Source organism: Protobothrops mucrosquamatus, unplaced genomic scaffold (assembly GCF_001527695.2).
Source record: "Protobothrops mucrosquamatus isolate PMUCROS unplaced genomic scaffold, P.Mucros_1.0 scaffold3, whole genome shotgun sequence".
Lineage (NCBI taxonomy): Eukaryota > Metazoa > Chordata > Lepidosauria > Squamata > Viperidae > Protobothrops > Protobothrops mucrosquamatus.
Window position 1 is genome coordinate 123,809 of NW_015386390.1, and position 10,143 is coordinate 133,951.

Below are 10,143 nucleotides of genomic sequence, written 5' to 3' on the forward strand. Positions count from 1 at the left end.
GGGAAACTGATGGGAACTGCAGTCCCCTTGCACGGGGAAAGACGATCAGTACTGCAGTCCCCTTGCACGGAGGGAAATCAAGTGGCTGGAGCTCCAGTCGATATGCAGACACACATCCCCCACCCACCCCACCCCAAGAAGCGCAGCAACCACACGAAACACCCACAGCAGCCCCGCCCCTACAGTCCTTCTCGAGCCCCTCTAGCACACACGCGCTCTTCTGGGCACGCCAACCTCACTTCCGGCAGCGGGAAGAGGAGGAGGAGGAGGGGGAGGGGGGAGGCGGCGGAGGAAAAGAGGGGACGACGAGGAAGGTTAGCGGGGAGGCAGAATCAGCAGCGCGCTTGCGCGAACTCGCCTCAAGCCGGAGACAACCCCCCCCCAACCCCTCTCACACAATATATACAAAAAGACACGCCCACCCTTCCCTGCTTTGGCCCCACCCTTTATCCCCTTATCCCCCCGCTGCCGATCCTCCCCGGCTCGCGAGCGAGCCTTTAAGGCCGCGGCGCGCGCGCGCGCGCGCACACACACACGCGCACGCCTCAGCGAAACGTCGGCGCCCTTGTCTCGGCTGCGGCGCGCGCGCGCCCGGCCGGCCGAGGTTGCGGGGTGGGGGGGCGTCTCCTTTGCCTCAGCGCCCGCGAGGCGGTCCGGGCGGGAGGCGGCGCTGCTGCTGCTGGTTGCGAGCGAGGGCGGCCGCCGGCGGGCTTGGGCTGGGCTTCCCTGGCAGGGCCCTTCCGCTCTCGGCATGTGAGGCGAAGAGCGGCTGCAGGCTGCCGAAGGGGCGGCGGTCGCCTCGGGCTTCCCAGTGCGGGGACGGGCGTGCGAGCCCCCCCAGCGCGGTCCCAGCCCCTCCGGGGAAGGGCGGGTAGACGGGCGACGTCTCCTCCTCCTCCTCCTCCTCGTCGTCGTCCTCCTCCTGCTTCTCCTCTCCGCCCGGTCGCTTCCTCGCGTCCCTCCGGTGTCGACAACACGCTTCTCGCCCGCCATGAAGAAGTTTTCTCGGATGCCCAAGTCGGACGGCACCGGCGGCAGCAGCAGCAGCGGCGGCGGCGGCATCGGCGGGGCATCGTCGTCGTCGTCGTCGTCGGGCGCCGTCGCGGGCTCCGTGGCGGTGGGCAGCAGCAGGGTCTTCGCCGTGGGGCGCTTCCAGGTCACGGTGGAGGAGGTGCTGGCCGAAGGTGAGAGCGGGCGGCGGGGCCTGGAGATAGCCCCGGCGCCGCTTCCCTTCCCGGTCTTGGCGTTTCTGCAGAGCCGAAGGAACTCCCGGCCGGTGACAGGCAGGCGGGGCGGGGTCCTTCCCTTACCCCGCTTCTTATAGGGGTGCCTCCCCGGACGAGGGGCGCAGAAGTTGCCGACGTGGTGCTTCCCTGCCGTCCGACTTCTGCTTTTCTCACCCCGAGAAAACCTGGGACTGCTGGGCACAACAAGCCTTTGGTTCCCCCCCCCCAGGGTTGGTTGGTTGGTTGGTTGATTGGTGTGTGTGTTGTGTGTGTGTTGTGTGTTTGTCTAGCTGGGAAGCGAACAAAGCCAGCATTTGGGGGGGGGGAATCTGTGTGGGTTGTGGGGTTCAAGGACCGCGGTGGGGTCATTCCCAAAGGGGAACGATCCGAATCACAATACAGCTGGAAGGGACCTGAGAGGTCTTCTAGTCCAGCCCCCTGCTCAAGCAGGAGACCCTCTATAACAGTGGTTCTCAACCTTTTTAATGCTGCGACCCCAACCGGTCGTAAGTCGAGGACTAAACCGGTCGTAAGTCGAGGACTAAACCGGCCGTAAGTCGAGGACTACCCAACTGGTCGTAAATCGAGGACTTTCCCTGCCCGGGAGCGCCGTGCATGCGTGGTTCTGCCCCCTGCGCTGGCCGAGGCGTAGCTGGCAAGCGGCAGAGACGGAGCAGGCCGACCACCAGCTGGCCCAGCCCAAGGGAGGTAAGGCACCCGCCGGAAAAGGGGGAAAAAAATGGCGGACAAAAAAAATGGCGGACGGCCTTGCTTGGCGACCCCCATGAAATGGTCGATCGACCCCAAATAGGGTCCCGACCCACAGGTTGAGAACCACTGCTCTATAATATTATCATTTCACATTCGACTGAATTAAATCCTATCTTGATTAGGGCATAGGTATAAAATTGAAATATTGGTTCTTATTGTAATATTTGAGGAGGGGGTCTGTGCTTCCTGCCAGGGAAATTGGTTCCCAAGGATGTAAAGATACTCATTTGGAAGGGGAGGAAGGGTAAATGAGGAGGAAAAAAAAATATTATTATGGTTGATCACACAGTCAGCCAGATGTTTAGATTGGGTTTGGCACTTAGGTTATCGAGGACCTGAGATAGGCAGTTTATTATATTCAATTTTTACGCCATCTGTCTGTTACAAGGCAGTGGACATATGTAATCCTCCTGTCTCCTGTTTTCCCCATAGGAAACACCTCTGTGAGGTGGGTTGGGCTGAGAGAGAGCGACTGGCCCAAAGTCACCCTTAAGCCGGTCAATCAAATAAAAGCTTGTCTTCTTTTTGTTTGACATGGCCAGAGGACGTCAAGGTCCACTTGAATGGTTTACATTCATCCATCATGTGAGCCTCTGTACATTAGGGTTAAGGGTGGTGTAAATCCATTGGTAATCAGCTCAGGATTCTAGGTACATAACTTATTATTGTTGAGGGTGGTTATAAGTGAGTAGAGCAGTGGTTCTCAACCTGTGGGTCGGGACCCCATTTGGGGTCAATCAACCATTTCACGGGGGTCACCAAGCAAGGCTGTCCGCCATTTTTTTTGTCCGCCATTTTTTGTCCACCATTTTTTCCCCTTTTCCGGCGGGTGCCTTACCTCCCTTGAGCTGGGCCAGCTGGTGGTCGGCCTGCTCCGTCTCTGCCGCTTGCCAGCTACGCCTCGGCCGGCGCAGGGGGCGGAACCACGCATGTGCGGGGCTCCCGGGCAGGGAAAGTCCTCGACTTACGACCGGTTGGGTAGTCCTCGACTTACGACCGGTTTAGTCCTCGACTTACGACCGGTTTAGTCCTCGACTTACGACCGGTTGGGGTCGCGGCATTAAAAAGGTTGAGAACCACTGGAGTAGAGGGTCTGTTTCTCCCAGAATGGTATATAGAGATGGAAATACAAGATAGCATATTAAGCATTGGAGATAGGTATGTGAAAATATAGTTAAGTGAAATGACTGAATTTTATCAGCTGCTTGCATTTTAAAGTTAAGAAACTCATGTTCAGGATTCATCTAAATGCTGCTCATTAAGATAGTCAAACACTGACTAGCAGTAGAAAGATTATATACTTATGGGCCTGTCCCTTCCAGAAAGGCCCTTGTCATACTGTATAAATAATTTTATACAATAATTTAGAGGGCATTCCATTGTCACTGTAAAAATCTGTGCAGGAATGGTAACATAAGAATAAGCCATTTATTAACAACACTATGAACCTGGCCTGAAAGCAGGTTTGTAACTAATACAATTAGTTCAGAAGAAGTGTTACATGTTCAGATTTCCCAGCCTCTGAATGGTCACATGCTGCACCAATTTAAATTTCCAAGCCATCTGCAAAGGCAGATATACATGAAGTACATTGTCCTGTTCGGCTGAAAATGATTCCTACTGTTGAACTTTTGCATGTTTAAAATAAAACTCTGTGTTTGGGGGAAGGGGGATTCCTGTAAAGTGGTATTCAAAACAAATTTAGTATTTTTAAGGGAACAGCATGAATTTATATGGGTGTAGTTGAATTCAAAGGAGAAGTATTTTCCTCATTTATGAGTTTCACTTATGACTGTTTTCTATTCATATTTGCAGTTAAAACAATGAAAGGATTTGTCCTAAAAGAATGGCGGCCTCTTTCCATAAATAAAAACATGACAGATTGCCTCCAGTTTGTAACGTGATTGATACAGTTGTAAAATAGGTGGGAATTTTAAGGAATTGTAAAAACTACAGCCCCCAAATTTGATGCTCTTCAAGTGTTTGTTTTTGTTGAAACAGAATAAGGCAGCTTTCACTTTGGAAAGTTTTGCATACAGCACTGTAGATGATTACTGATGTAAAGCTGACAGTGGGAAAAAGATGTACAAGCTGATTTGTGGGCATAGGTTAATGATATATTTGATAAAAAAGGGAGAGAGAAAGAAGATGTCTTACAGTCAGATACATTGTGCCTGGATTTGTTTCTCCAATATAAAAGCTTGCAGACGTATTTGATTATTGTTAGGATACACTGGTTAATTTATATATGCTGAAAACTTGAGCGTTTTTTTGTATTTCTTCTAAATATTTAGCAATAAATTATGATTCTTATGGAACAGGTACCCCTCTTCCCCATGACTGGGTTATAAGGCAAATTGTAAACGTAATCCATTTCTCCTCAACTCTGTAAAATAACCAAAATTTAACGCTGTCATAAAAAACTGCATCCTTCAGAGGTTTGTCTTATTGATCTTGCCTTAGATGTTTAAGACTCTTTATAAACAGTATTTAGCTGGAGCATAAATTCATTATTAGATAACTTCTAATACTTGTTATAATCTAGTGGTCATATTTAGAATTTTGAAGTGAACTGAAATTGCAAAATGGTTGCTGGGAGGCATTGCCTATTCATAATGTAGATGCCATGGAGGTCATAATGGGATACAAAGCATTAATTTATAGAATGTTACTGCCACTCCTTTTCTGGTGTTCTGGTTTATTCTTGTCCTTTTTCAGAGGAAGGGGGTATAATGAAAAGAAATATACTAAGTTACAGCCGTACCATAACACTTACGTGGGTCCATGAAGGGACTGGAGACGATTTTGGAAATAAAGATGATGTTGGAGGCTAGCACTTCACTTGGCAACCTCTTTTATAATTCAAATAATTATGCATACACACCCATCATACTATGATAGTGTTATGCAAAGAAAGTATATAATATGAGTGAGAAGTTATAGTTTGGGTTAATCAATGCTTTCACATAATACTTTTGAGTAGAACAGTGATGGCGAACATTTTAGAGACTGAGTGCCCAAACTGCAACCCAAAACCCACTTATGCATCGTCAAGTGCCGGGTGGGTGTGGCCCATTGGGTGGGTGTGGCCCATTGGGTGGGTGTGGCCCATTGGGTGGGCGTGGCTGCGGTGGTAACGGCAGACTGGGTGGGACTAAAAAGTTCAATCAATCAATTCCAACTTTGCAAGATCTTTTTTTTTCCTGCAAGAAGTTGAAATTGACTGATTGAACCTTTTTTTTTTTTGGCACACGGCGGCAGAGGCCTAAAGCGAAAAGGTTTTATAAAACCCAGCTGAAGGCCTAGGACTGGGGCAACAGCGCGCGTGCCCACAGAGAGGGTTCTGAGTGCTGCCTCTGGCACCCGTGCCATAGGTTCGCCACCACTGGACTAGAAGATGATGAACTTAAGTTATACTTAGTCTGAATGCAGCATTCTATATACTAGTTATAAGAGCATACTACCAATCAAAACTGGGTATAACTTAAGTGGTATATTTTAGCCAGTGTGCCACAAGCAGAACCCAAACCCAATGTACTGAATTGTCCTTGCACTTTTCTATGCAAGCTAAGTGTTGCCTGCATCCTGCTAACAAAGTATGTGCAGTGTACATAGTTATTTATTTAGAAAGTCTGATAGAGGCTGTGTCTGAATCTATTGGTGCCATCGGACCTGCTGGAATTAGATACTCTTTTTTAATAGAGTAAATGTGTCATCTTAGGTAGCCTGCCCTGCTCCAACTTTGAATCTTGTTTCTGTTTGTGTGTATGTGTGTGTGTGTGTGTGTGCATATGCCTTTGAGTCAATGTTGGTGCCTTGTGACTTCTTGGACAAATCTTGGCAAGATTTCAGAAATGGCTTGCTATTGCTTCCTTCCTAGGGTTGAGAGAGAGGAATTGGCTCAAGGTCACCCAACTGGCTATATCAGTGATGGCGAACCTTTTAGAGACCGAGTGCCCAAACTGCAACCCAAAACCCACTTATGTATCATTGGGTGCCGGGTGGGTGTGGCCAACTGGGTGGGTGTGGCCAATTTGGTGGGGGTGACCCATTGGGTGGCCGTGTCTGCGGTGGTAACGGCAGACTGGGTGGGACTAAAAAGTTCAATCAATCAATTCCAACTTTGCAAGATCTTTTTTTTCCCTGCGAGAAGTTGAAATTGATTTTAGATTGAACCTTTTTTTTTTTGCACATGGCAGCGGAGGCCTAAAGCGAAAAGGTTTTATAAAACCCAGCTGAAGGCCTAGGACTGGAGTGACGATGCGGGTGCCCACAGAGAGGGCTCTGAGTGCCACCTGTGGCACCCGTGCCATAGGTTCGCCACCACGGGGCTATATGCTTAGAGTAGAACTAGAACTCACGGTCTCCCATTTTCTAGTCTGGTGTCTTAGCCAGTACATCACACTGCTCTCTAGCATGTTTATTTTTCCTTCTTTCGATCATGTCCAATTCTTGGAAACTGCACAGACAAGTTCTTGCAGTTTTCTTGACAAGGTTTTTTAGAAGTGGTTTGCCACTGCTTCCTTTCCAAGGCTGAAATAAAGAGATTGGCCCAAGATCACCCAGTTTTGCGACTAAGGTGGACTAGAACTCACGGTCTCCTAATTTCTAGCTGGATGCCTTCATCACTATACCAAACTGATTGAAGAACCCTTTGGAACTGTTGAATTAATGTCGGACCGATCCCATTCTCTCAGCCCTGCTTGTCTCAAGAGTTATGGGAAATAAAATGACAGCGGAAACAGTCTTAAGCTCTTGGAGTAAAGGCAGGATATGAATGTCCGTAATCCATAAGTAGTTGTCCAGTATATTTGAGAAGGCATATATTGAGAAAAAGCTGTCAGTAGCTGTTTATTTAGGGATACCAAGAAGACAGTTGTTACTAGAGTATGACGTTTAAGACAATAGCCCCCATATCTTTCTCAGGCTTGCTGTTTGAAAAAAAAGGCATGTATTATTGACCTGAGTGAAAAGGAACTGAACGACCGTTCGTGCATTTTAGAGCATTTATTTGCCAAGCTCGAACGCGACTGGCCAGGGTAAACTGATTCAGCAGCCTGTGTATGAATTTAGTTACCTAAATTGACCTTGGGGCAATCTCTCAGCCCAACTCTCCTCACAGGATTGTTGTGAGGATAATAGGGGGAGGAAGGTGTGTTGGATATATTCACCGCTTTGACTTTATAAGAATAACAAAAGCGAGATATAAATAAATAAAATAAACGATAAGACAAATTTTAAAGTAAATATGCTGGGTGGAAGGTGTTTAGCTATACCTGACAGTAAATACAATCCAGTTGAGTCAACCTTGCAAGCCCTTAAGTGGCAAATATTATTTACACAGAAAAAAGTACTTTTGCTATGTACACATTAATGTACTCTATGTACATGTCAATACTTTCCGTATTACACTGTACACAGTTTTGCTGCCGCATTAGTGAGTTTGATGTTATCAGTCATGGCAAATGGAAAGTTGCCGATAACTAAAGTGTGTGGTTTTCTGTCCTAAAGGCAGGCGCTCTCAAAAGCTTTGTGGTATTGTATCTCACTAAAATAATATATTTGTGTGATTCCTAAGCAGTGCTTGATAACAACAAAAGCTGTAATAATAATAAGCAGTAATAGTGTTGAAAGAACGAACATTTCTCCTATTGTGGGGGACTTTTTGCTCTGCATTCCTAGAAGCTGGAGTTGTTGCCTCTGTCATCCCTGGTCAGCTGGTTGGGATGATGGGATTTGAGCTCTTCCCTGCCCTTGGAAGCAAGACAATGGAGAGGAACGCTGCTGTGGAAGTCTCTGAGGCATGGCAGCTGACCAGACTGCCCCTGAGAAGTGGTGCGCTTTATGTTTGCATGTATCTCATTGAGTGAAAATGTCCCCAGGGGCAGTTGGCCCGGCTTTCCATCTTCCTGGCTTCAGTTCCCTTCCACCAAGTTTCTGCTTGGCAGCTTTGGGATTATTGTATCAAGACTTTTTGAAGCAGGGAAGGGGGAGGCAGGAGGATGGAGCAAACATCGTGAAGAGAAAGAGGGGAGGGAGGGAGGGAGGGAGGGAGAGAGAGAGAGAGAGAGAGAGAGAGAAGTCAAAAGAAAAAGGGGAAAGGCCGCTGTGGAAAATGAGAATTCACCACTTGCTATCCTGTGGGAATTTCTTGCTATCTAGATCCCCTTGTCAGTCCTTCTGCTTCTCTGTGGCAGCTCCTGCCCTCTGGAATGACCTACCCCCCGACCTATGTACAGTTGCGGACCTGCGCCTTTTTCGCCGAGCCCTGAAGGCCCATCTATTCCGTGCGGCCGGCCTGGCGTAGTTTGGTTATGTTTTAGTGGGGGTTTTGTATGGGGTGTTTTTAGAGCAGGCCTGTTATTTAATTTGATTTTAGAACAGAAACTTATGTATATTTATCGTGGTTTTTAGTATCGCCTGTTCACCGCCCTGAGTCCCGTAAGGGAGATAGGGCGGTATATAAATTTAATAAATAATAATAATAATAATAATTTCAGCTTACGTTGACCAATAGCTTTGGCAAATCCTCCTGAAATAAAGTGGATTTTAGAACAGCCCTTCTAATCCACAGGAGCAAGTTTAGGGGGGGTCTGATCTGGGGTATGTGTGTGTGAAGGTACTTCTGGAAGCTGGATTTGGATGCCCGTTGCCGTAGTAGGAGGAAGGTAACTGTCAGTTTTCGGTGCACCCAAGGCACGTGAAGAATGTGACAACTTAGGTGGCTAGCAGAGAGAAATGGCAGAGAAGGCAGTGTCAGACTAGACCAGGGGTAGGCAACCTTGGCTCTTTTATGACTCGTGGACTTCAACTCGCAGAATCCCTGAGCCAGCATGGCTCAGCTTGGAAACCTCTCCCTTTCCCCTCAGCATGGCTGGCTCAGGGATTCTGGGAGTTGACGTCCACGAGTCATACAAGAGCCAAGGTTGCCTACCCCTGGACTAGACAGCCACAGAGATGCTATTGAAGAAACAATGGCGACAGCTTCCAAAATACAATAAGAGTCCAGCATTCTGGTAGAATCTGTGTCCTGACTTTACCGTAAAGGGCTGTGGAGGAAGAGCCTGAAGTGTGGTGGCAGGAAGAAAGATGGGACTTCTGAAATGTTGGATATCTGGCTTTCTAATAAAATGGAGACTGAAGTGCAGTGGCTCTGTAGCAAATGCTTCCAGATACCTTGAATCCTTTTATTAGCAGCAGTAGCTGCCAAGCAAGTAGTGGTAGAAATAGCCAAACGAACAGGCCATTTTTACCAGCAGCTATTCAGAGCGATGTGTTTGGCACCAGGATTCTTCTCAGAGGTGCCTTTGAGAAAGCACATTGCTTGAACCCTAGTCTGGGCGTCTGTAGCCAGTCCCCTGTCCTCCTTTCTGTGTTCTCCACAAGTTAGAGCTCCTGTGGTCCCTGCTCACTCATCCTTGAACCTTCAGGCCACCCAGAAATTTTGCTATAACACCCAGAGTATTATGGTCCATTGTTCTCAGCATGAAACCGAATATAATTGGGACCCACCTTAAATGGATTTTTAATGGTATCACAAAAAAAACCCCAGGATGAAAGTAATAGCAATACCTGGCTTTTCCTAACAGACTAATGTATTTGATTTTTCAGGTTTTTTTTCACTCTGTTCTTTGTTTATAAAAGGGAATTATTGGATCCAAAACATTGTACTACATCAGACATGTCAAACACAAGGCCCGGGGGCCAGATGCGGCCCACGAACTGGTTTCATGTGGCCCGCGAAGCCATCCTGGAAACAGTGAGGGAACGGCCCCTGCTGCCTTGGCCGTGGCCCAGGCTGGCCGGGAGCCAATGTACAATTTTGTGGTGGCCATCTATGCTGAAACGCATTCAGTCTTAGCTCCACAAGGCCGTCTGGAAACAGCGAGGAACCAGCCCCTGCCGCGTCGACCCCACCCCCTGGGTGCATGCTGGGGAGGTGTCACTCTTTGTGAGGAATGAAGAAATGGACCATGCCTTGGCGCTTGCCCCGGTCCCACCCCCTTCTGCCAGAGACCCTCAGATCTGTCCCACTCCTGCCCAGGCCCCCACAGGCACCCTTGACGCGAACGATGTAGAGCTGGCCATGCCCACCCAGTAGGCCACACCCACTCCATCCACACCCACCCAGTAGGCCGCACCCACC

At 48.3% G+C, this 10,143-nt stretch overlaps 1 protein-coding gene across 1 annotated transcript in view; it reads left to right on the forward strand.

The window, feature by feature from the left end:
• Window positions 1–991: 991 nt before the first annotated feature.
• Window positions 992–10,143, forward strand: part of BMP2K (BMP2 inducible kinase) — a 60,265-nt gene continuing 51,113 nt past the window's right edge. Inside the window, exons 1-2 of the mRNA XM_029287373.1 lie at window positions 992–1,184; window positions 3,666–3,675. Coding sequence (XP_029143206.1) covers window positions 992–1,184; window positions 3,666–3,675 — 203 coding nt within the window. The remainder of the gene's footprint in view (window positions 1,185–3,665; window positions 3,676–10,143) is intronic.